This window comes from Fundulus heteroclitus, unplaced genomic scaffold (assembly GCF_011125445.2).
Source record: "Fundulus heteroclitus isolate FHET01 unplaced genomic scaffold, MU-UCD_Fhet_4.1 scaffold_273, whole genome shotgun sequence".
Classification (NCBI taxonomy): Eukaryota; Metazoa; Chordata; class Actinopteri; order Cyprinodontiformes; family Fundulidae; genus Fundulus; species Fundulus heteroclitus.
In genome coordinates, this window is record NW_023396682.1 from 126,277 (window position 1) to 153,658 (window position 27,382).

Here is a 27,382-nt window from a genome sequence, read left to right on the forward strand (position 1 = left end):
ATCAGGAAAAAAAGAGAGATTTTGTCACGATTTGTTTACGGTTGGACCCAGAACTACAACATACGGGACTAAAATTAAGAGTTTTATTGAAGTAATGATGGGTGGTGGATGATGTGATTGGGGAGGCAGGACTGCACAGGAACAGGGGTGTAGGTGATGGCAGGAGCTGACGGCCCGGAGCGAGAATACATGGAGCTAGAGACAGGCAGCAGTGTCCACAACTTCACAGAGGCAGGCAGCAGTGTCCACAGCTTCACAGAGGCATGCAGCAGTGTCCACAGCTTCACAGAGGCAGGTAGTAGTGTCCACAGCTCCTCAGAGACAGGTAGCAGTGACCCCAGCTTCTCAGAAGCAGGTAGCAGGACTAACCTTAAACGAGAAACAGAAGAGGCAGGGTTCCAAAGGGACACAGGGAGACTGGCATGGAGAGAGTGTGGAATGATGACGGACCGGCAGGGAAGTGAGAAAAGAGGGAGACTTAAATAAGGAAGCTGACAGGTGAAATGAGTCTGACTGATAGATTAACTACCCACAGGTGTGACTGACTGCAAGCGGAGTGAGGTGAAGGCTGAGTGAGAAGAGGAACAGAAAACTAACCATAAATAAAGTCAAATTATAACTAGAAAAAATTGCATTTCCTGCGAAAATGCACTGTGAATGCAGATAGCTGAATGATTGAGCAAAAGATCCAGAAGATCTTTGAAGAAGAGAAAAAATATCTGAAAAGCATTGAAGAAGTTGAAAAAGTTGAAGAAGTTGAAAAAGTTGAAGAATTTGAAAGAGTTGAAAAATTTGAACATGAAAGAACAATAGCTGAATGATTAGAAGAAGAAAAAACTGAGGGAAAGGCACCAAACATTTCCTAACTCATTCTAAACACTGAATCGTTTAACAAAGCAGAAGTAGAATTTTAAACTTGAATATACTGTAGCCATATGTGGGCCTGCATTTCTAGGGAGTATAAGGGGTTTCGCCCCCATTGAAAAGCATTGGATGTTTGACACCTCATAGCTTGGAGATGCTTTACGTGACGAGCCCCAAACTTATTGTGGAGCATTCTGTATAAAGGAGGTACAGACTCTGTAAAGCAGAAGTTTGTCCGAGCTTCCTAGAGCTACTTCCGATTAGCAACATGCTAACCGTTAGCCGCTAACATGGTTGTGTTCAGTATCACCGGGTGATTGTACTCTGTCAGTTTGGTCCAAATCCTGTACTGGGAAGTGCCTCAAAAAGGGGTGCCAATACTTAATGTCACCAAAGTTCATGGGTCAGATCGGCTTGCTTTAGCAACTAAGCCTCATTTCAGATTCCTACATTAATCACAGCCGCTGCAGCGGGCGTCGAAAGTTGCCATTGTATCCCAATGGAGCTTCTCCCTCTGGCCCTCAGAGTTCCGTCGTCATGGAAACTCACTCACACACCTGCAGCAGGCAAGTCTACTCAAGTGCAGACACTTTGCTCATAATAAGTCCCATTGGGTTATAATGGAGAACTTTGCCTCGCACAACGCTCCATATATCCTGATCCGTAAATGGTAGAGACGTAATTTTTTCTGCGTTTATTTCTTAACGGATAGGGGAAGAAGACTTGCTATCGGTTTTTGCAGGAAATATTTTAATAAAGGCATAAAAAATTATGATATAAAGGGGATTTTTAAGGAATTTCAAAAATCCTCTATAAACGGTCCCGAACAAATCACTCTAGCTAAAAAAGTACAAGAGATATCAAAATAATTATTTCACTGTGAGTATCAGCAGGCTTTTGAGGACTATGTTGCTCATTTTTATGTTTGTACAAAAATCGGTGTAGGCACAGCGACGATGTAAAAAAGTGGATCATGTGGAAAAATGCAGCTCTAAAGCATTTTCAGGATTTTGCACATTCGCTACTCCCGAACAAATTGTTCCTCCGGAAAAACCGTAACAGTTATCCACAAAATTCCTTTTTTGTGAGTGCCAGAAGGGTTGGGACATTCATGTGTGAAAGACTCATGCCTATACATCAAACGGTTTAGGAGTAGCGACGATGCAAAAACGTGTGATGTTTTGGATTTTCAGACGTCATTTTTCAAAACCGCTCCATAGGAAAAGAATGGGGGAGGTTTCGGGTTTGTGTCGCTCTGAGGTGATTTGCGAAAAATCTATAAATGCTACACCAATCAGGGTTACATTTCCTGAATCCAGGCAAAAATTCCTACGTTTTGATGTATAATTTATGTGGATAGGTTGAAAACTGAGCGAGTGAGAAGAAGTTGTTCGGAGAAGAAGAATTTGTTGAATTTCTAGAGTGCGCACTCTATAACTGCCTCCTTGACAACCATAGCAACGCATGTTATTTGCTGAATTTCTTGAAAAGACAAAATTATTTTAAGGAGGTACTATATGAAAATGGTAAAAGCTGAAATATACCATAATAGCTGAAAGATATCATTACATTTTAAAAGTTGAATGGTGTTTCTAGCTGAAAGTAGGCTGAAGCAGTAAGCTGTCAAAACGCAGCTGAAATGAGCGGAATTTTAGTGAATTACATTAATTTCCTATGGGAGAAAAAAAGCTGAAAATTTGCAGAAAAGGCTGAATATTTTAAAAATTTGAAGAGTTAAAAGTACAAAAAGACATAGCCATCCATTCCAGAAGAAGCTGAATAGTTTAAAAGTTGAATGGTTGAAATCGGAGAAAAATTGTAGGAGGAGAAGCGAATCAAACTTTAAACAGTAAAAACGCATTAGGAAGAATAAACACTAAGAAGAAGAAGAAGAAAGAACTAGAAAAATTTGCATTTCCTGCGAAAATGCACTGTGAATGCAGTAAACTGAATGATTGAGCAAAAGGTGCAGAAGATCTTTGAAGAAGAGAAAAAATAGCTGAAAAGCATTGAAGAAGTTGAAAAAGGTGAAGAATTTGAAAAAGTTGAAGAATTTGAAAGAGTTGAAGAAATTGAACATTAAAGAAGAACAATAGCTGGATGATTAGAAGAAGAAAAAACTGAGGGAATGGCACCAAACATTTCCTAACTCATTCTAAACATTGAATCGTTTAACAAAGCAGAAGTAGAATTTCAAACTTGAATATACTGTAGCCATATGTGGGCCTGCATTTCTAGGAGTATAAGGGGTTTCGCCCCCATTGAAAAGCATTGGATGTTTGACACCTCCTAACTTGGAGATGCTTTATGCGATGAGGCCCAAATTTATTGTGGAGCATTCTGTATAAACGAGGTACACACTATGTAAAGCAGAAGTTTGTAGGACCTTCCTAGGGCTACTTCCGGTTAGCAACATGCTAACTGTTAGCCGCTAACAAGGTTGTGTTCAGTATCACCGGGTGATTGTACTCTGTCAGTTTGGTCCAAATCTTGTACTGGGAAGTGCCTCAAAAAGGGGTGCCAATACTTAATGTCACCAAACGTGACCAAAGTTCATGGGTCAGATCGGCCTCCTTTAGCAACTCAGCCTCACCACATCTGGGCCCAGAACTCAACATTTGACCAAAATGGTGTGTAGCGCCATTTCCCACAGGTGGGTGGTGCTGTATTGGCCAATTGGGTCGTCTCTGGGCATCATGCCAGGTCCTGTTGGAAGCAAAGGCCCAATAGGAAAGCATGTGAAATCCAAAAAGGGACAGAAAAGTCACACATGCCTCATAATCACTTGAAAATTTTAAAATGTTAAGAGGAAGTGACTGCGCGAATTTCAGATTCCTACATTCATCACAGCCACTGCAGTGGGTGTCGAAAGTTGCCAGTCTATCCCAATGGAGCCTCTCCCTCTGGTCAGCAGAGTTCCGTCGTCATGGAAACTCACTCACACACCTGCAGCTGGGCCATCTACTCAAGTGCAGACACTTTGCTCAGACTATGTCCAATAGGATTATAATGGAGAACATTTCCTCGCACAACATTTCATATCTCCTGATCCGTAAATGGTAGAGACGTAATTTTTTCTGCGTTTATTTCTTAACGGATAGGGGAAGAAGACTTGCTATTGGTTTTTGCTGGAAATATTTTAATAAAGGCGTAAAAAATTATGATATAAAGGGGATTTTTAAGGACTTTCAAAAATCCTCTAAAAACGGTCCCGAACAAATCAGTCTAGCTGAAAAAGTATAAGAGATATCAAAATACTTTTTTTCACTTTGAGTATCAGCAGGCTTTTGAGGACTATGTTGCTCATTTTTATGTTTGTACAAAAATTGTTGTAGGCACAGCGACGATGTAAAAAAGTGTATCATGTGGAAAAATGCAGCTCCAAAGCATTTTCAGGATTTTGCACATTCGCTACTCCCGAACAAATTGTTCCTGCGGAAAAACCGTAACAGTTATCCACAAAATTCCTTTTTTGTGAGAGCCTGAAGGGTTGGGACATTCGTGTGTGAAAGTCTCATGCCTGTACATAAAACGGTTTAGGAGTAGCGACGATGTGAAAATGTGTGATGCTTTGGATTTTCAGACGTCTTTTTTCAAAACGGCTCCATAGGAAATGAATGGGGGAGGTTTCAGGTTTGTGTCGCTCTGAGGTGATTTGCGAAAAATCTATAAATGCTACACCAATGAGGGCTACATTTCCTGAATCCAGACAAAAATTCCTACGTTTTGATGTATAATTTATATGGATAGGTTTAAAGTTGAGCGAGTGAGAAGAAGTTGTTCGGAGAAGAAGAATTTGTTGAATTTCTACAGTGTGCACTCTATAACTGCCTCCTTGACGACCATAGCAACGCATGTTATTTGCTGAATTTCTTGAAAAGCCAAAATTCTTTTAAGGAGGTACTATATGAAAATGGTAAAAGATATGAAAAGCTGAAATATACCATAATAGCTGAAAGATATCACTACATTTTAAAAGTTGAATGGCCTTTCTAGGTGAAAGTAGGCTGAAGCAGTAAGCTGTCAAAAAGCAGCTGAAATGAGCGGAATTTTAGTGAATTACATTAATTTCCTATGGGAGAAAAAAAAGCTGAAAATTTGCAGAAAAAAGCTGAATATTTTAAAAAGTACAAAAAGATATAGCCATCGATTCCAGAAGAAGCTGAATAGTTTAAAAGTTGAATGGTTGAAATCGGACAAAAACTGTAGGAGGAGAAGCGAACCAAACTTTAAACAGTAAAACGCATTAGGAAGAATAAACACTAAGAAGAAGAAGAAGAAGAAAGAGTAAAGAGAAACAGGATCTCAAGAACTGTGAATGCGTACTGCATTCACAGTAATAAAGAGAAACAGGATCTTAAGAACTGTGAATGCAGTAGGCATTCACAGTAAATATAGAATAAAGAGAAACAGGATCTCAAGAACTGTGAATGCCTACTGCATTCACAGTAACTAGAAAAAATTGCATTTCCTGCGAAAATGCACTGTGAATGCAGATAGCTGAATGATTGAGCAAAAGATGCAGAAGATCTTTGAAGAATAAAAAAACAGCTGAAAAGCATTGAAGAAGTTGAAAAAGTTGAAGAATTTGAAAGAGTTGAAGAATTTGAACACGAAAGAACAATAGCTGAATGATTAGAAGAAGAAAAAACTGAGGGAATGGCACCAAACATTTCCTAACTCATTCTAAACACTGAATCGTTTAACAAAGCAGAAGTAGAATTTCAAACTTGAATATAATGTAGCCATATGTGGGCCTACATTCACTACTCCCGAACAAATCAAGAACTGTGAATGCCTACTGCATTCACAGTAATATTAATAATAAAGAATAAAGAGAAACAGGATCTCAAGAACTGTGAATGCCTACTGCATTCACAGTAACTAAAACCCAAGCAAGGAGAAAAAACTGAAAACTAATGTTAAACACAAGCCGAATCAAACTAAACCATGACAGATTTATGGTGACTTATACACATATGGATTTAAGGTCATACATTAAAGTGGAAACAGGTAAAAGACAACAGTGTGGTTTCTGGTTTGTTAAATAAAAAAATTGTAAAATAAGTGGAATAACTGAAATAGGTAAAGTCTCTTATTTTACCGGATTATTGCACAGGTTTTTGCACAGGGTATTAAATAGTTATTGCACAGCAGTTATTGCACAGTTATTGCAGTGTTATTACACCAGGTGATAATGCAGTGGCATTGTAAAATCAGATGGCAGCAGGGATGAATGACCTGCGGTAGCGCTCCTTTTTACACACGGGGTGTATAAGTCTGTCACTAAAGGAGCTGCTCAGCTGGTCTACAGTCTGGTGCAGGGGGTGAAAGGTGTTATCCATGAAGGATTTAAATATGGAAAGCCCCCTCCTCTTGGCCACTTCCCCCAGAGTGCAGCCCACTACATAAGTGGCCCTCCTCACCAGCTTGTTTGGTCTATTTCTGTCCCGCTCCGTGCTGCATGGGGCCCAGCAGACAACAGCGTAGTAAATCTGCGCCCTTCTCCATTTCTTGGCAAGTTCCTGTTCTTCACCTGGAGCGGTCCTCTTAGTACTATTGAGCCGCGTGGACGGTCAGACAGCTGATTGGCCAAAGCTGGGTCATCTTCAGGAAGTACACTGTGTTGACTTCTTACCAGCAGAGTGGATGATGCTGGACTCTCTCAGTCTGGTGGAGCAACATCATTATCAAAGCCTGGCTGGATAATCAGGGCCCCCAGGAACTTGGAGGCCCTAGGCAACTGCCTAGTGTTGCCTAGTGGTAAATCCACCCCTGATAATGAAATATCTGTGCTTCGACAACAAAAACACTCTTTGGAACGTGTGAAAACGGACAAATTTGCTGCTATTTCAAACATCTGGCAACGGTTTGTACAGAACTGTGTGTGTCCTACAGTCCAGGGCAAGTTATTACTGTTGATGAGCAGTTATTCCCATTAAAGGTTCGTTGTCCCTTTCTGCAATACCTTGCATCCAAGCCTGATAAATTTGGAATTTGGATTGCAGTGGATCTGGACACAAAATACATGTGTAATGCTATCCCCTATTTGTGAAAAGATCCCTCCCGCTCCACAGGAGAAAGGCTGTCTGAGAACGTTGTTGTGAAACTGATAGAGCCATTTATGGACCAGGATATGACTGTAACTATGGACAATTTGATGAACTTCATTACAGGTTTATGCAGGAAAAGGCAATACAAGAAGAAAAGATGAGACAGCATCGTGAGATGAAGACACATTCTCATGGTAAAACAAAACAGTGCCAGGTGCGCAATCTCTGCAACAGGAACCACAGCACTGAGCGTTGTATGCACTGCACAAAGTATACCTGTCACAAATGCAGGAAGGACTCACCTTAGGTTTGTGGAAACTGCTAAATGGGACAATTGTAGCTTTATATGTTGTGCTTTTCCTTGGGTGAAATCAATGTTACTCCAATACTGAAGTGGGGAGGGGGGCTTGCAAGAAAAACTGAAATTCTCTGGGACTTCTAGTGTTAAAAGACCTTCCTTTAAGCATCGCTCGTGAGGAATTTAACAACAGCTATTCCCTGTTTGTCTTTAATACCAATCCGAGTGAGGACGCAGACTCCCCGTCACCGGTGTGTAACGGATATTTGAGACTGGAAATGAGCTTCAGAGTTCCGTTGCCTCACACGACCACCCTGATTGTGTACGCATGTTACGAATCAATTTTGGAAATCGACTCAAAAAGGCAGGTCTTGGTGGATTTTTATTAACGAATAACATTAATAACCACGAGCTGCAGAGTCTGATGCATCACCTGCTGGGGGACCTATTTTGTGGACCTATTTTTGGGCATGTGATCAGCTCCTGCGACTCAAACGCACGTACAAAGGCCCCACCTATTTTATCGTCAACACTCATCCTTCACACATGCCTGGAAAACACTGGTTAGCTCTTACTTTGGAAGAGAATGATCAAGCCTCCTTTTTTGACTCTTACGGATTTCCCTCAAGCATAGTATCATTTTTGAAAGACAGATTGTCGAAAATATTGTACCATAATTGTCAACTTCAAGACACTATCCGTCATGTGCGTCATCATTGTGTTTATTATCTTTGTCATAAAGCCTGCAGGCTATCAATGCATGAAATATTGGCTACCTACGACGACAATGTTTATAAAAATGATGTCATGGTATTTGATTTGGTGAAAAAATTTCAGCGATGTATCAAAAAGCGGGCCTCATGCTCGTTTAATCATGGAACGTGTTGTTTACAAATTTTTAATGATTGTTACAAACTGTAACCGGTCTAGAAGAAAAAAAACACTGTACACATGAATAATTTGAAACAATAAAAGTATGTTTATTATAAATTGTTTTTCTCAAGCTTTCATTTCACAGATTTCTAAGGTGAAAATTTCAACCATACAGGGTTCTTGACTCTTGCTCCTGGCTCAAACTCTAATCCCGAGAATTTAAGGGACAACGCAAACTTCCCTTTTCGTTTCGCGAAAGGTTTATCTCCGTTCTTCTCCCCTTCCAATACACCCGTTTCCGTCAAGCGTCTGTATTGCTCCCTAGCTTGCGGATTGCTGACTGACGACACAGGGATGTTTAGCTCCTTCAGGGCGGCCATGAAATGGTTTCATCCAACAGGTTCCTAGGTCTGTATTTTCCTCTTAAACGGCAGCAGGTTTTTCAGCAAATCGACCAAATGTGAGCCTCCCATCACACAATCCCTATAAACAAATTCGCCCTTGGAGGTCCAACTGCCACCACTTTCGGATAACCTTTTCAATATGTATTTTGCGTTTTTGTAAGCAGGGCTTGTAGAACTTCGTTCTCAGTTTCGTCCAATTCAGCAGGGGAGGGTGTAGTAGCAATATAATCAGAGCCAGAGTCTGCCTCACCATCATTGTTTTCAGGTATTGGGTTACGCTGCCTGGCCACTGACCAGGGAGCATTCCTGTTCTCAGTCTCAGTCTGAAACGATCTGGGCAAGTCGGAGTCAGATAGACGATTAAATAGCCGTGAGGTTCTCTGGTGGTGTCTTGAAAACTCTCCATAAAGAAAGTTTTCTCTGATGGGAACATCTGATGGGCTAATATATTCAGTTGCAGTTTATGTCGTGATTTGTCTTTGGATGAACCCGGACACAGCACGCACACACAGAGCTTGTTCTTGAAGTGAGTTTTATTGTACAGAATGATGGGTAAATGACGAGAGGAACCAGAGTCTTTATGGACGGAGGTGAAGGGTGCGGAAGCTGGCTGACAGGAGGAGCGCGGGGAGACTGACCGGGAGGAGACTCTGGAGCGGAGGAGTTGAGACCGTGAAGCAGCTGCGGGACCGATGAGCGTGTAACTGTTGCAGAACTTGAGAGCGTGGAGCTGAGTGTAGGACTTGGGAACGTGGAGATGGGTGCCGAACTTGGGAGCGTAGAACTGAGTTGCAGGACTTGAGAGCGTGGAACAGAGTTGCAGGGCTTGAGAGCAGAAAACCAAGGGACTAGAGAACACGGGGAACCAGAGGGGCCAGAGAACACGGGGAACTAAAGGGGACAGAGAACACGGGGAACCAAAAGGGGCCAGAGAACACGGGAAACCAAAAGGGGCCAGAGAACACGGGGGAACCAAGGAGCTAGAGAACACGGGGGAACCAAGGAGCTAGAGAGCACGGGGGAACCAAAGAGCTAGAGAACACTGGGGAACCAAAGAGCTAGAGAACACTGGGGAACCAAGGAGCTAGAGAACACTAGGGAACCAAGAAGCTAGAGAACACTAGGGAACCAAGGAGCTAGAGAACACTAGGGAACCAAGGAGCTAGAGAACACTAGGGAACCAAGGAGCTAGAGAACACTAGGGAACCAAGGAGCTAGAGAGCACTGGGGAACCAAAGAGCTAGAGAACACTGGGGAACCAAGGAGCTAGAGAACACTAGGGAACCAAGGAGCTAGAGAACACTAAGGAACCAAGGAGCTAGAGAACACTGGGGAACCAAGGAACTAGAGAACACTGACGTGCCAGAGCACAACCAGGGCGCGGCACATCAGGGAAAGGCACGAGCGCTTGACAGCGCCGGGGGAAAGAGCGAGCGCTTGACAGCGCCGGGGGAAGGAACAGGCGCAACACAGCGCCAAGGGGAAGGAACGGGCGCAACACAGCGCCAAAGGGAAGGAACGGGCGCAACACAGCGCCAAAGGCAAGGAACGGGCGTACACAATGCCAAAGGCAAGGAACGGGCGTACACAACGCCAAAGGGAAGGAACGGGCGTACACAACGCCAAAGGGAAGGGACGGGCGTACACAACACCAAAAGGGACGGAACGGGCGCACGACAGCGCCAAAAGGGAAGGAACGGGCCAACGACAGCTCCAAAGGGAAGGAACGGGCACACGACAGCGCCAAAAGGAAAGGAACAGGCGCACGACAGCGCCAAAGGGAAGGAACGGGCGTACACAATGCCAAAGGGAAGGAACGGGCGCACACAACGCCAAAGGGAAGGAACGGGTGTACACAACGCCAAAGGGAAGGAACGGGCGTACACAACGCCAAAGGGAAGGAACGGGCGCACACAACGCCAAAGGGAAGGAACGGGCGCACACAACGCCAAATGGAAGGAACGGGCGTACACAACGCCAAAGGGAAGGAACGGGCGTACACAACGCCACAGGGAAGGAACGGGCGTACACAACGCCAAAGGGAAGGAACGGGCGCACACAACGCCAAAGGGAAGGAACGGGCGTACACAACGCCAAAGGGAGACAACGCCAAAGCGTGAGGGAAGCGCTGGGGCCCAAGGAACGAGATCGCCGGGGCGTGAGGGAACCGCCGGGGCGCAAGGGAGAAGTTCGCCAGGGCGTGAGGGAACCGCCGGGGCGCAAGGGAGAAACTCGCCGGGGCGTGAGGGAAATGCCGGTGCGCTAGGGAAAGATCGCCAGGGCGTGAGGGAAACGCCGGGGCGCAAGGGAAGAAACTCGCCGGGGCGTGAGGGATACGCCGGGCGCAAGGGAAGAGATTGCCAGGGCGTGAGGGAACCGCCGGGGCGCAAGGGAGTAGTTCGCCAGGGCGTGAGGGAACCGCCGGGGCGCAAGGGAGAAACTCGCCGGGGCGCGACGGAAAAGCCGGGGCGCAAGGGAAGAAACTCCCTTGTACATGTACATATATTATTACGAAACGAACGTTTACGTCTTGACTTAAATATATATACTAATTTCTTTAATTTGTATAACTATTTAAGTAGAACAGTGACTAGTGCAAAATTAAGTTGTATTTACTGGAGATGAAGTGTAGACTGCAAATTCTGTCGTGGTATGATGGCTCCCACAGTTGATTGGGATAGTCTACCAGCATCCTTTTCATTAAAATTATCCATTTCTTTCGTCTTTCTTTGTCCTTTGGTAAATGAAAGAAACGTATATCCGACGATTTGGAATGCCTCTGTGTGCAACCGGGAGCACAACAAGTCGTAGGCATTGTTTAGATTCCAAAAATAAACTAAAAGTACGCTCTAATTCACCCGTTTTGTCACGGTGGTAAGCGAAAACAGTACTGTTTTTTGCCTACTATGTAGCTCGTGACGTCACACGTGAACTGGTCTATACACCTATCACTGTGTAGCAGGGGCTATGATTCCAGTAGCCCCAAAGCCATTCATTTTGGTGATGCTGATTGGCCAAATATTTATAAATTTTCCCTAGCAACAGTATACGATTGGTTATTTCGCTACACTTGTGGGGCTCCTTGAGTGACAGCCCCAAAAGTGTAGAAGAAGAGAAATGATACATTCTGTTGGTGAAAATGCACTGTTAAATGAGAGTCAATTGGTAGAGTCAATTAGTAGAAGTGTTTTAATAATTCTTATTACATGTAGCCATGTACTATTAAGTAAAAACTGACATTAATAATACTTTTAAAATCTATATATATTTTGACTTTTCCCCTCCACATCTAGGGAGGGCGGCGCCCGAGCGCCCCCTATGGGCCAGCCGCCACTGAGGCACACACACACACACACAAGGCTTTGCAGCTGACTGTCAAGATTGAATGTGTATTAAATGAATTAAATAATTGAATGTGTATAAAATTAATTAAATAATTGAATGTGTATAAAAATTAATTAAATAGACATAATTAAATAATCATGATAATAAAAGTATTATTAATAATAATAATAATAATAATAATAATAATAATAATAATAATAATAATTCAATGTGGGTGGGGCTGGGGGAGGGAGGGGGGATAAATAATCCATCAACTCAATTAATTAAAATTTGACAGGAGGTGTCTTCTATAGTTTTTTTTACAGTTTCTACGTCCTGCCCTTGGATGTTCACGGGAGAGTGAGGGGGGGTCTTCTCCTGAAGTCGATCACCATCTCATTGGTCTTGCGGTGTTTAAACACAGGTGGTTCTTCTCACACCAGTCCACAAAGGTCATGTTGACCGACCGGTACTCCAGCTCGTTCCCCTCTGACGCACAGCCCACAATGGCTATGTGATCGGAGAACTTCTGAAGGTGGCAGCTGTCTATGTTGTAAATGAAGTCCGAGGTGTAGAGGGTGAAAAGAAATGGAGACAGGACGGTCTCCTGGGGGGCCTTGGCGAGAGTGGCAGTGGAGTGGCGGGAAGGGTAGGTCTCTGGAAGGCTGGGGGTTGGAGGTGTGTGGAGAGTTGAGGGCAGGGAGGTGGCCAATGTGAGTGGAGTCAAACCAGGCGAAGAACCTGTTTAACTCATCTGCTAACTTGGTGTCACCGTCTGCAGCCCCGCTGGTCCTCCCCCCAATGCCGGAGATGTTCTTGAGACCTCTCCACACATTCCTGACATTGTTTAGCGCCAGCTGCTCCTCCATCTTCCTCCCATAGTTTTTCTTTTCCACCCTGATCCTCCATTTACTGGAGGAAATTGCTAAAATTAGTATGTTCCCTTTCAGTTGTATTTTGATATTAACTATTGCTATTTCAACCAGTTGAGATTACAGACTTTGCTCAGATATCTCTTGGTCATTTGTTTAGTTACTACTAGATCAGAATTTAGGTATCTTAAGCCTGTGTTCTGAGCTGATATGAAAATAGCTGAGGTGGCTGATTGAAAATTTAATTTTTTGAGTGATATTATTGTTGTGACAATTCAATTAAACCTCCTCTTCATTGGTAAAAATCAAGAGTTGTTTGGATTAAATAGCAAAATACAGAGTTGCTGATGGCATTTTTTCTTTTTAGTTCCTTTTCTATTAAAATTGTTTATGTTTGTGTCATGCGATAGTTTCTGATAAAACAGATCCAAATAACTGATGTACCTTATGTTCTCAGAGATAAACAAAGGGATCTTCAGTATGTGCAGGAGTACAAACCTGTAAAAGAGGGCATCAGGTACCTTCGAGTCCTGCTGTATGGACCTGTTGGAGCTGGAAAGTCCAGTTTCATTAACTCTGTCAGCAATGTCCTTCGACAACGAATTACAATTCCTGCTTTGGCTAGTGCAACCACATCCGACAGAAGCTTTACCACTCAGGTAAGAAAACTAAGGTGTTTCTGTTCAGGTCCCAAAACTGCGTGACTTTAACAAGAAGAGGGAATAAAAAGTTTTAAATATCATTGAACCATGTCACATAGAAGTAAAGTGTCCTAATATTCTAATTAAAATGCATAAATACAGATACTTTTCAGTTTTCAAAATGCAGCTGTGTTTTTTGACTCATAAATAAAATTAAGAAGAAATCATCCAAACTAACCTGTGTATCATTCATTCAATGATGCACATTCAAACTGCATTTTTATTTTCTTCTCCAAGACTGCACAATTTGTAAATCAATTAATATGACTAATTAAATAAAATGTAACTCATAAGATGTCACAGTAAAATAAATTTTAAAGAGTCAAATATGAAAATTAAAATTCATTAGCAGTAATGCTTAATTTCACTCATAGCTGCATTGTTTGACTCATAAATTCATAAATAAAATTACAACCAAATCATCCAAACAGCAATTTATTCTCCAAGACTGCTCCTTTTGTTACTTAACTTAAAAGATAAATGGAATAACATTTAGCATTTAATTTTCAAAACATGTCCCTGCAGAAGGTGACCAAAACTTTATTTTAAAATGTTCAATTTGAAAATTAAAATGTATTAGCAGAAAAGGTGCATTTTTTGACTAATAAATTAAATTGGTAATAGATTATACAAATTGTTTTTTCATTTTATTCTTTAAGACTGCTCATTTTGTGACATAACTAAAGAGAAAACTAAGAGAAAATTGTTTTTTCATTTTGATACACTGCCCCCACACAAAGTGTAACATAAATCAATTTGAATTCGAAATTTCAAGCGGTGCAGGAGTGTGACGTCAGGTCCAACTCTTCTTGTGCTGCCCCAGGCCGCCGCGGATCTGTACTTGTGTGGTTGTGAAACATTAAAGGAAGTCAGTTTTTTGCACTGCTACATCCTTCTGTGGACTTGGGTCAACAAGGTATCCCATAAAGCGCCACCAACAGCAGTAAATTGAGAAAATGAGTGTTAGTGATAGTGGGATGAGGCCCATTAATGTGTCTTTTGATTATCACATCTTTACATCTATTTTTTACATGTCGTGTGTATATTTTGTTTATGTGTAGTATTATATTGCTGGCTCTGTATGTTTTTCTGACACTTTAATGAAAAGGCATGGGCTTAAACAGACCAATTAAAGTGCTTGTAGACCTTAGAAGGGGGCACTGAATGCTTGTGCAACTTGGACAATGATCTGTAAAACAGGGGATTTTATTCAGAAATAGGCCTTTTTCAAGAGTTTTTGGCTTTGATAGATTATTTTTAACACCAGGTTTGTTTTTTGTTTTTTAGCATTTTTATTAAGAAAGTTCAATGAAATAAGTGCAACTATTTACAGTGAATATGACTTTGAATCCAGAGTCAAGGAGGGACGCTAGAGATAGGATGCTCATAGTCTGCAAAATCTGAAGCTTTTCCCATAGTTGCCTGATGAGGTTGTCTCCAACTTCTAATGTGTTGGTGCTGCCTTTGTCATGTCCTCCTGTAGAAGGTTGACTTTACGCCAACATTTGCTGCAACATTTTTTATGAGGGGAACTACTTTGGAGACAGAAACATTTTCCGCTGCAGACAGTTCAGCAGCGGTGTCATAAAATTCAGACTGCAAAGAAAGACACCCCCCAACAATGTTGAATTCCTCTGATAATAAAATGAAGGGATGTCAGTTAATAAGCTAGCTGCACCTCACATATAAATAAAGAAAGAGTGAAAAGAAGTCCAGAGCTTAAGCTTAAGTTTTTCCACTGAACAGGTAATCCTTCCAGGAGACCGCTACCTTGTCCAGGAGCTCCAGGAAAACAGGGAGCAACTGTTTGGTCATCCTGGTGGTCTGGGGTGGTTCTTACCTTAGTAGCATGATCTGAGGGTTTCTGCTATGGTGTGCAATTACACACTGTTTAAAGTTATTTAATACTTAATAAATAACACTGTCTGTTAGGTATTGTTTAGCAAATATCAGCTCTGGACCTGATATCAGGACAATAGTTGAAAGGGATGATTCGAGCACTGGCGTTCATTTAACAGCAAACTCTGCACACATATAGAATAAGGAGTGACAATTTCTCTTCAAGTTGAAGAAAGAGATCGGTCGTTAAAATCAGCTAATGTACACAACACCTTTAAATCAATATTAATATTCCATATGAATGTGGCAGTAACGCTAATAGCTTATAGAAACTAAACAAACCTTATGTTTGAAACCAGTTGTAGTCGTGCATCCGGGAAGAGCAGAAGTTAGACTGACAAGACTGAAATTCCCCAGCGGCTCCCTGGAGCTGTGGGCTTTGTAAACCAACAGCCTCTTTTTCCTTGCTGCTCTTTTTCTCCTAACAAGCAGGACTAATGTTAGCACTTAGCACGGGACAAATATTGTGGAAAACAAAACAAATGACCCACCACCCAAGAAGCGTCGTGCAGCACTGCGCCTTCAAACCTCTTCTTGTTTGAAAAGCCCCAGACTGAGTGGTCTGGGGCAGTAAAAGAAGGCTTGGCACTGATGTCATTCTGCTGAACAATAAGCAGTTTGAATGCTTTATTAGCAATTTAATTCATAAGTCAAAAAAATGCTTTGAAATGAAAAAAGCAGTTCTACTACCAAATTTTAATTTCAGATTGGACATTTTGAAAGGAATTTTGGTGACTTTTTGCTGGGATAGCTTTTGAAAATGAAATGTTAAATGTTATTTTATTTTTCATTTAAATTAAGCAACAAAATGCAGTTTGTGTTGTGACAAATTATTATGTATATATCGATCCATAAATCTGCATGTCTTTCTCTCTGTTTCTCAGTATGAAACTCATAAATTCAGGAAGGGACGAGGACAACCAGCGACATTTTACCCTGTGGTCTTTAACGACATCATGGGCCTGGAAGATGGGAACGAAAGTGGAGTTCATCCTGATGACCTCAAACTAGCTTTGGAGGGTCATGTGAAGGAGAACCACAAGGTACACTCCTCACTGTGTGGGGGCTAGTCAGGGGACTGTTGTTTGTATATAAAGCTACGGATTTTTGAAAGTTAAAAAACTTGTATGATAATTTTTCTGAAGCCTTTTATCGTTTCAGCACTAGGCAAGGCATGTTTATTTAAATAGCACTTTTTGGTAACAAGAGCATTCAAAGTGCTGCACATGATCAGAAAAACATTGCAGAAGTAAACATTACATAGGAAAAAAAACTTTCATTAATAAAGGAACAAGCTAAGTCCTTGACAAGACTTCTTTAGTTTCACTGAAACCAGCATCATCACTAACATTCAAAGCTTAATTTTTCTATTCAGCAATTAAAAAACACACAGAAGGAATATTAAAAAAAATCACAGTACTTCATTGTTTCTAAAAAATATCAAGAAATAAACTGTGTAAATCCTTAAGATTTCTGATCTAAACGTTATTTTATCTACCTTTTCAAAAGCTACAGCTATAGTAATGTATTTTGTTTAATTGTAAAAAGAACAAGCTAAACAAATCCTTGACTTCTTTAGTTTTACTGGAACAAGCTTCATCACTAATTGTTTCTAATTGTTTACGGTCCGTTTCTTTGATACAGGGATGATGGTGGAGCATTTTAAACAAATGGAAACTTCACATAGTTCTAGAGACATGTTGAATTTGTTGGGCAAGATAGGATTACGTTGGTCTTTTTTACATTTTTAAGCAGAGGGGGAAGATGCCATCAGTACTCAGTGCTTTCTTCCCACTCAGACACTTAAGCCGGGCATACACTGTACAAGTCTTTGCCCTTTTTGGGCCAATTCTTCAGTCATGTGCAAATTTTTTGGATTGGGCCAAGATTCAGCAGGATCGTGCGTCCTGCGTCGTTTAGTATACAGGGGGTAACAAAGGGCAATTAGCCTGTCACAAACCACCTCCCGATCAGGAAACAAATGGTTGGATGAAAATCAAAAATGTCTGAAATTCAGTCGGACCTCGTGAGTAATTGTGAGCGCATCCTGCTGTTGAAGCAGAGTTACAAGCATCTACTAGCCGATTTCCCCCCAACCTTGTGCACTGCACATGTGCAAACAAGGGAATTCTTCTTCTTCTTGCTGGTATGCTGACATACCTTCAGCTTCTGATTGGAAACCTATACTCTATGGTGGGGTGCACTGTGATCCTTTTCAAAGCTGTTCAGTTTTAATAAAACTATCCAGAGCTGAAGTCTAAATCTGGTATAGGTATACCAGATATGTATACATGAAGATCACTTCTTAGCAGATTTGAGTTAACAGACTATTCAATCCACAAAGGATGTGTAGAGCAGCAATTCTTGAACTGATAACCAGTTGTGTTTGTGGAAAGAAAACATTTCAAACATTCTGTATAATTTTACTGTCTATGTTTTCCAGTTCAACCCCTTTGCTCAGCTAACTAGAATGGATCCAGGCTACAACCTGAACCCCTCTGCTGATGACAAAGTTCATGTTCTGGTCTGTGTGATGTCTGCCAATGCTCCACAGATTAACTCATCAATTCTGGAAAAGATGAGAAGCGTCAGAAAAACTGCCAGTGACCTGAGTAAGAGCAGTCTATGAATGATTATGAATTCTGAGTTACGAGTTTTTAAAGACAAATCTGTGGATGAAGTGCAAATATTAAATGTGAATTGCTGCCTCAGTGTTATGACCCTTGAACCCTTGATGCAGTGGTAGAGTTTTCATCATGCAAATAGAAATGTGTCAGCTCACCTTTGGTATTGGCTGTTCAGAGCGTGGGCCCACCTCACTCTTGCATATTACCCATTAGACAGGCCTTGAGACACTGGACCAATCACATCGACCCAAAATGTCGATCTGAGGAAGACTCACTTGATGGGGCTGCCATGAACTATGCACACTACTTCTTTTTTTGCAGATTGTTTTCTTTTAAACCTGGGCCACGTTCTTCGTACGTTGCTTAAAACATCCGAGATCCAAGATGACTTCATCCGGCTAATCATGATCCAGCTAATTGGGTTCTTCGAACACACCTGTTGTTTATGATTAGTATTGCAGGATTGAGTTATCTGAGAAAACTGCATGTTCATGCGTTGCTTTAAAAGGGAAAATGTATCCATAGTAGAAACAATGATCAGCAACGCTGCTATTGGCTGTTCAGCATGGCCAAAGAACGCACGCAGTTTTTCTCCCAAGCAGAACACGGCTTTTAATGGAAAGTTATGCCGAATTTGAGTCATTAATTAAAACGACAGGTAACACCACTGCTAAAACCAGGAGAGAGGGCTGGCAAAAAGTAGCAGACAAATTACATGCATAAGTGATGTCCATGGTAGATGTTTGTATTACTTTCTACAGTATGTATTTTTGCTTTTTAATAATTTCATATTTACTTTGTTCTTTTATGTCAGAGCCTCCACGGGACACACTAGAACATGGGGACAAGTAAAAGTGAAATACAATAATATTCTACAAAATGGTAGCCTTTATTATCCTTTCCTTAGACATTCCTTAGACAGTGTCATTCCTTAGACACTGGAAGTAAAGGACACGTGCAAACTGGGATTTTTAACAAACAATTCTTTATCTGTAAAAAATGAAGTTTTCCCTTTTCCAAATCATACACAGTTTCACAGTCAAAAACTGTATTGCTCCATGTCTAGATAATCCATCCATAGTTTTTTCTAATACGAAAAACTATACGGCTCAATGAGGAAGCAAGCCTTTTAAAGTAAAACTAAACTGCACAATGAAATGGCCTTAACAAATCTCCTTACTCAATATGATAAAAAATAAAAAGCAAACCATTATACAAATTGTCATGTTTGGCTTTAGGTGTTTCGCCCACATGCAGAATACACTCGGGAAACAGGTAGATTCAGAGAAGGTTTATTGAAGTACAAGTACGCGGGGGAGAGATTGTGCTGGAGGCCGGAACTCGGACGGGAAACAGGAGGACGGGAAACCGGACCAATCTAGAAGAGTGAGAGGATCTGTTAACTGTTGGAGGGACAACGGGAGAGGTGCTGCTGGACGCAAGCTTACCACGAGGTGGGGAAACCAGACCGGGGAGGAAATGACGAGGACTCAGGGATGGTCTGGTGGTGATGCCACAGGTGTCCGGGAGACCAGGGAGTGGAGGCAGGAACGGGTCCGAGCAGCACCGGGAGATCCAGGGATCCAGATCAGCGGGAGGAACCAGTTGTAGTTCGGCTGTGGCTGGGGTCCAGAGGTGGTGGCTGGTCAGGAGGTACCAGGATGAATTCACGAGGGAGGAACCGTCGGAGGAGTAACTGGTGGAGTCTGAAGGATGTTGGCTCGGACGATGGCGTCTGGACACGAAGGGGAAACCTGGGAGACACAAAGGGAGGAATCTTAGTTTTCACGAAACTCGATCTAAGCTAGAGGCCGAAGCTGGCTTGCATACCACGACGGTAACACTCTGGATCCTCCCTCTGTCTGCGCGCTGTTCTTGTAGTGCTGCCCGGTGCTGATCAATGACCCACAGGTGTGTGTGCTCCGCCCGCCAATTAATCCCGAACACCTGTGGAGAAAAACAGCAAAACCGGCAGCAGGCTGCACGGCCCTGCTGGCTGAGTCCTGACACCACCCCCCCCTCAAGGGTTGCCACCTGGCGACACAGAGGAAGACGTGGAGGGTCGAGAGGCGAGGAAGGCGTCAACAAGAGACTGGTCCGGGATGGAGGAACCGGGGAGCCAGGACCGGTCCTCTGGACCGCGACCAACCCAATCCACGAGGTATTGGAAACCTCTACCTCGAGGACGGGAGGCCATGATCCGTTGGATCTGGCGTCCATGATGATCCTGGGTGGGTGGAGGGGGTTCGGCCGGAGGGCACAAGGGACTGGACGTAACGGGCTTGATCTGAGAAACATGGAAGGTGGGGTGCACACGGGAGTGGGATGGGAGACGAAGACGGACTGTGGTGGGGCTTATCACGGAGACGATTTCGTACGGGCCGGTGAATCGGGGAGACAAATTTCGGGAGGCGGCTCGGGAGGGAAGGTCGCGGGTTGACAGCCAGACACGTTGACCAGGGTGGTACGTGGGAGCTGGGACCCGCCGCTGGTCCGCAAAGCGGTTCTGTTCGGCAGTTTCCTGGAGGGCTTGAATGGTCTGGGTCCAAACTTGCTTGCAGCGGTTGATGTGGTCCTGAACGGAGGGAACGGTGATCTGGTGGTTGCTGTCCGTGAGCAGTGGGAGTTGATAACCAAGTGATACTTCGAAAGGAGAGAGGCCGGTAACTGAGGAGACGTGGCTGTTATGTGCGTACTCGACCCAGGGGAGGTACTTACTCCATTCAGAAGGGTTCTTGGAAGTGAGGCAACGAAGGGCGGTCTCCAGCTCCTGGTTCATTCTCTCTGTCTGACCGTTGGTCTGGGGATGGTAGCCTGAAGTCAGGGTATACCGGGCCCCGAGGGCCGCGGCAAACTCCTTCCATACCCGAGATATAAACTGGGGACCACGGTCAGACAGGATTTCGCGGGGTATCCCATGGAGGCGAAGACATGTCTTACCAGGAGCTGGGCCGTGAGAAGAGCGGAGGGGAGCTTGCGAAGTGGGATGAGGTGGCAGGCCTTGGAGAACCGATCGATAACGGTGAGGATGACGGTCATGCCTTGGGAGGAAGGGAGTCCGGTGACGAAGTCTAAGGCTATATGGGACCAGGGGCGTTCAGGAACAGGTAAGGGTTGAAGGAGGCCGGCAGGTGGTCTATTGGATGGCTTGTTTTGGGCACAAACAGGACATGAGAGAACAAACTGCTTAACGTCTTGAAACATGGTGGGCCACCAGAAACTACGGGCGAGGAGGGTTTGTGTCCGATGGATTCCGGGATGAGCTGAGAACTTTTCAGAGTGGGCCCACTGGATGACTTGAGATCTAACGGAGGACGGAACATAGGAGCGATTAGGTGGACCAGTTCCGGGGTCTGGGTCTGCAGGAAGGGCATGGGTGATGAGGTCCTGTACCTCCCACTGGAGAGCACCAAGCACGCAGGAGGGAGGTAGGATCGGAGCGGGTTCGTTCTCGGAGTCGGAGGTGGAGTACAGACGGGACAGGGCGTCAGGTTTCACGTTCTTGGAGCCGGGGCGGTAGGAGATGGTGAGGTTGAAGCGTGAGAAAAAGAGGGACCACCGGGCCTGGCGGGGGTTTAACCTTCTCGCAGTCTGTATATATTCCAAATTCTTATGATCTGTCCAAATGAGGACGGGCTGCTCGGACCCCTCCAACCAGTGACGCCACTCCTCCAGGGCGAGCTTGATGGCCAGCAGCTCTCTGTCTCCGACGTCATAGTTCCGCTCCGCCGGAGACAGACGCCTGGAGTAGAAGGCGCACGGTGGAGCTTATGGTCTCGACCGGACACCTGGGATAGGACTGCTCCCACGCCTGTGTCTGAGGCGTTGATTTCAACAATGAATTGTTTCGAGGGATCAGGGTAAATGAGAATGGGTGCGTGGGAAAACCAGTTTTTGAGATCGACAAATGCTGAGTGGGCCTCGGGAGTCCAGGTGAAGGATGTCTTGACTGAGGTGAGAGCGTGAAGGGGGGCGGCGATCTGACTGTAACCTCGAATGAAACGTCTGTAAAAATTGGCGAAGCCAAGGAATCGCTGGAGGTCTCTTCTGGACTCCGGCTGGGGCCAGTCGAGGACAGCACGGATCTTCTCTGGGTCTGACCGCACCTGCCCCCCTTCCAGGATTAGTCCCAGGAAGGTAACGGATGATTTATGGAACTCACATTTCTCCGCCTTCACAAAGAGCTTGTTTTCGAGGAGGCGTTGGAGGACGAGACGGACATGTTTGTAGTGCTCGGATGGGTCACGGGAGTAGATCAGGATATCATCGAGGTAGACGAACACGAAGACGTTGAGAAAGTCACGCAGGACATCATTAACCAGGGCCTGGAAAACAGCGGGGGCATTGCACAAACCAAACGGCATGACTTGGTATTCAAAATGTCCTAAAGGGGTCTTGAAAGCTGTCTTCCACTCGTCTCCCCGGCGGATCCGCACCAAGTGGTAAGCATTACGCAGGTCCAGCTTAGTGAAAATGGTGGCTGACTGCACGGGTTCTAATGCGGATGAAAGGAGCGGAAGGGGGTATTTGTTTTTGACTGTTATGGCGTTTAAACCCTGATAGTCTATGCAAGGCCGAAGGGAGCCATCCTTTTTGCCTACGAAGAAGAACCCTGCTCCTAGAGGAGAAGACGAAGCGCGAATGAGCCCTGCAGCTAAAGACTCCTTAATATACTTCTCGAGAGCCTGGCGCTCAGCCTGAGAAATATTATAGAGGCAGCTAGATGGTAATGGGGCACCCGGCAAGAGATCAATCGCACAGTCGTACGGGCGGTGCGGAGGGAGAGAACTGGCCTGCTCCTTACTAAAAACCTGTCCTAGGTCATGGTAGTGCGTGGGAACTAACTTTAGAACCTCCGGGTCCACCTGAGTGCTGGTCAAAGTGGAAGTCAGGGACGAGGGAACAGCTGACTGTAAACAGTGAGCGTGACAATTGGGTGACCAGGTCTCCACCCTTCGATCGGTCCAGTTGATTAGGGGATTGTGATGCTGTAACCAAGGGAAACCAAGTACTACAGGAGCCTGTTTAACAGGAAAAACTAAAAAGGAGACGTGTTCACGGTGATTACCTGAAACCACGAGTTCAAGAGGAAGTGTTTTATGAGTTATTCGCGGGAGAGCCCCACCATCCAGGGCAGAAACCTGGAGAGGGGAATCTAAAGGAACTGTCTCTAACTTGGCCTGGAGGACAAATGACCGATCAATTAAATTAAAGTCACAGCCAGAATCCACTAAAGCCGATAACTTAAACGTGTCCCGACCAGAGACGACTACAGCGGGTAAACAAAGACGCGGAGGAGATGAAGGAGAGGGCTTATTCTGATCCGCCGGTTTCTCCTCTACAACCGACGGACCTGATCTTTTGGCCGATCGGGGCAGTCCCTTATAAAATGAGCGGGAGAAGCACCATAAATACAGAGCCGAGAGCTCATGCGCTGTTGCCTCTCTTCGGGGGTGAGTCTGACACGGCCCAACTGCATGGGCTCCGGCGGGGAGGGAGGAGCTACAATCGGTCTAGCTGGGGTCCGCTCGATTGGAGCCGGTCGGAAAGCTGGCTGCCGCTCGGGGCGGCTCTTACCTCGCGCTCGTAAGCGGTTATCTAATCGAAATGCCAAAGCGATGTATTCATTCAGGGAGCTTGGCTGTTCCACGCGTGCCAATTCATCCTTAAGGGACTCGTCTAAGGACTGAAAAAAAACTGATCTTAACGCCCGCTCTTCCCAACCGACCGCTGCTGCCACTGTGCGGAACTCGATTGCGTAATCAGCTATTCGCCTGCCCCGCTGCCGTAGAGTGAGTAAACGCTGGGAGTCCTGTGCCTCATCTGACTCTGCCGCAAACACTGTCTTGAATTCAGCAATGAATTCGCTAAATGTGCAACCGAATTGATCACAGTCCGGAAAACGGGATTCTGCCCATCTCAGAGCTCGGCCGGTTAAAAGCCGTAATACATAAGAGATCTTGGTGTGATCATGTGCAAAGATGTGCGGGGACTGGTTGAACACAAGGGAACACTGAAACAAAAATCCACCGCAATCCCCTGCCTCTCCGCAGTACTTCTCCGGAGACGGGGAGGAGGTTTCGGGAGCTGGTGTGGGCGGAGCCACTGACGTAGGCTGGGGGGAGGGATTCGAGGGTGCGGAAGCGGCTGGCTGCTGGCTAGCGCTAACCATATTAGCTAACTGGCTCATCTGAGCAGCTAACCCCTGCATCTGGTCTCGCAACCTGACCATTGAGGATTCTAAACCCCGAATCTGCTCCTGTTGAGCTGTTAAGGTTCTCCCGAGTGTATCCGCTGGGTCTATTTGGCCAGAGTGTTCTTCTGTCATGTTTGGCTTTAGGTGTTTCGCACACATGCAGAATACACTCGGGAAACAGGTAGATTCAGAGAAGGTTTATTGAAGTACAAGTACGCGGGGGAGAGATTGAGCTGGAGGCCGGAACTCGGACGGGAAACAGGAGGACGGGAAACCGGACCAATCTAGAAGAATGAGAAGATCTGTTACCTGTTGGAGGGACAACGGGAGAGGTGCTGCTGGACGCAAGCTTACCACGAGGTGGGGAAACCAGACCGGGGAGGAAATGACGAGGACTCAGGGATGGTCTGGTGGTGATGCCACAAGCGTCCGGGAGACCAGGGAGTGGAGGCAGGAACGGGTCCAAGCAGCACCGGGAGATCCAGGGATCCAGATCAGCGGGAGGAACCAGTTGTAGTTCGGCTGTGGCTGGGGTCCAGAGATGGTGGCTGGTCAGGAGGTACCAGGATGAATTCACGAGGGAGGAACCGTCGGAGGAGTAACTGGTGGAGTCTGAAGGATGTTGGCGCGAACGATGACGTCTGGACACGAAGGGGAAACCTGGGAGACACAAAGGTAGGAATCTTAGTTTTCACGAAACTCGATCTAAGCTAGAGGCCGAAGCTGGCTTGCATACCACGACGGTAACACTCTGGCATCCTCCCGCTGTCTGCGCGCTGTTCTTGTAGTGCTGCCCGGTGCTGATCAATGACCCACAGGTGTGTGTGCTCTGCCCGCCAATTAATCCCGAACACCTGTGGAGAAAAACAGCAGAACCGGCAGCAGGCTGCACGGCCCTGCTGGCTGAGTCCTGACACAAATAACTTAAATATTTTTGATTTATAGCTCTAACACATCTTTAAAAGCCACTGTTAAATGATGTGTTTGTCTGTTTATAACAGCCACCAAGAAAAATCTCTCTACAATTACACTGTTGCACTGCGCTAAAGGACCCTGTCTATTGCGCAATACGCAATTAATTCAAAAAGCTCTGAAATTATTCTTGCACCTTCCTCAACAGGTTGCAGTGGTAAAAATGGACAAAACATGGCTACGGCAGACTTCCCTATCTCCTCCGCTTACAAAGCCGCAATCTAATCCTGTTTACAGGATTAGATCGCGAGCAGGCTTAAGCTTGCGCACATGTTGCTATGACAGCAAGTCCAGGATGAGTTTCGAAGAACCAAACAATCCAAGATCATGCCAAATCGTCAACAGTCAAATCCAGCTAACTGAGTTAGCAACGTACGAAGAACGGGCCCCTGGTATTTGGTTTACATTACACAGTTTTACCCCCCCCCCCTCCAACAACCACTCCAATTTGTTGCAAGTTGTCCTGATTTACAATGCTTGCAACATTGTTCTGAACCCTGTAAATAAACCCTTTAATCCTGACCCTACTATCTTGACAAAACTTTTATGTTACCATTATTTTGCAACATAACACTGTGGGCATATGTGGGCATAACATTGTTTGTAGCAGAATGTATTGTTTACGAGTATAAGCAATACCAAAAATTCTGCTTTAAGAAGTATTACTTTAAATTATATGATGTGAAATCTAAATCTATGTAATCTAAGAGAATATATGTTTTGGCAGAAATTCCTCAAATGGCCATTGTGACCAACATTGATGCTGCCTGTGGTGAAATTGAGAAGGATCTGAAGAATGTGTACAAGAGTAAACACCTAAAAAAAAAGGTGAGTTTCACCCTGCCACCATTAGAAGTTCAGACAATGCCTGCTAAATGTCACCATGAATGTTCAGACTACGTTCCTTGACAACATTCCATGAATGTCAAATTGAACCACCATCTAATGTAGCACATAAACCAGACTGCAAAATGCAATTCCTTACAAAATCATTTGAGATGTATCTAAACCTGTGTTGGATGAATTTCTTGGTGGGATTTAAACAATAAAGACTCACAGGGCAAACTTAATCCTAAAAATCACTTTATTATGCTATAGCTGTATGCAAAATTAGAGAAACATAATCAGTAAAGCTTCCATTAGAAAATCTGAAATCGAAATAGTACAGAGGATCAACTGTAATGCAATTGCTTTAAGAATAAGACATCAAGAATTTTTTTTAGTTTAATATTTGGAAAAAGTCATAGTTTTCAGATGTTTGACCTACATGCAGAGCACACACAGGAGATAGGAGAACGGTTTCAAGATGTTTATTCAGGTTTAGGGCGGAAATGAGCGCAACAGGGCCGGAGCTAGAGTATGGGAGGCACCGGGACTGTGGGAGGCCAGGTAGGGCGCACTATCGTGCGTGCAGGGTGGACCCGGCCTGGGGAAGTGAGTAAGAGCAGACTGAGTGGGTTCTCCCAGAGGTGGAGTGCCCGATCTTAAGGAGGAAGGTGGCTAAGGAAACAGGGAAACTTGCAGGTGGAGGGTGGGTGGAGTCCGAACGGCACGGCTGCGGGAAGCGGTGGTTGGCTGACAGCTGAAGGATTCCGGGGATGGTCCAACGGCGAGCTTCGGAGCGAGGTCCGAGCAGAGGAACAGAGGCAGAGTTGCTTCGGAGTGGGATAAGAGCAGAGGAACAGAGGCAAGGTTGCTTCAGAGCGGGATCCAAGCAGAAGAACAGAGGATGGGTTTGGGTCGTCACTGCACTGATTAAATAAATCCCAGCTAAAACATTTTTTACCTTAGCAAAAACCAAATCTCAATTCATTGCAAAGCTATTCTGACCAGAATGGTACTATCACAGGCCTTGGACTTATTTAGAATGGTTCTTGTCTTATTGCCAACTGAAAGTACTTTGGTCACATCCACTGTAAGTGATCGGTGTGGGATGCACTAGTAATACAACAGAGAAAGGTTCAAGCATTAACTGAAGGAGAAAGCTGTAGGGGCAGAGTAATTTGGCTCAGAGCGTGCTCTTCCTTTGGAAAACCAAACTGTTTTATAAGCTTTGGAGCTAGAGCCAGGAACCACTGTAATGGAAAAAGCATTAAGGTTTTTTTGTTTGTTTTTGAACTTTCAGATAAAGGACTTCAGTGCGGCATTGGGAATCCCCATAAACTGTGTCTTTCCAGTGAAAAACTACAGTGATGAAATCGACCTGAACGATTATGTTGACTTTCTGATCCTGAGTGCTCTGAAGAAAATGGTTGACTTTGGTGACGACTTTATCGAGAGAAATTGTTAAGATTTTGAA

General features: G+C 44.4%; 1 protein-coding gene across 1 annotated transcript; it reads left to right on the forward strand.

Moving 5' to 3' along the window:
* The first annotated feature begins 441 nt into the window (after positions 1 to 441).
* LOC118559318 (interferon-induced protein 44-like) lies at positions 442 to 27,382 on the forward strand. The gene is made up of 6 exons (XM_036129989.1): positions 442 to 460; positions 13,148 to 13,347; positions 16,173 to 16,331; positions 17,732 to 17,900; positions 25,811 to 25,911; positions 27,209 to 27,382. The coding sequence occupies exons 1-6, from the start codon at positions 442 to 444 to the stop codon at positions 27,371 to 27,373; spliced, it is 813 nt and encodes a 270-aa protein (XP_035985882.1). The 3' UTR covers positions 27,374 to 27,382.

Bases quoted from the DNA above. Each gene is read 5' to 3' on its own strand.
- LOC118559318 (XM_036129989.1), top strand. The intron at 13,348-16,172 runs GTAAGAAAACTA...TCTGTTTCTCAG, and splicing joins ACAGAAGCTTTACCACTCAG to TATGAAACTCATAAATTCAG. The intron at 16,332-17,731 runs GTACACTCCTCA...TATGTTTTCCAG, and splicing joins ATGTGAAGGAGAACCACAAG to TTCAACCCCTTTGCTCAGCT.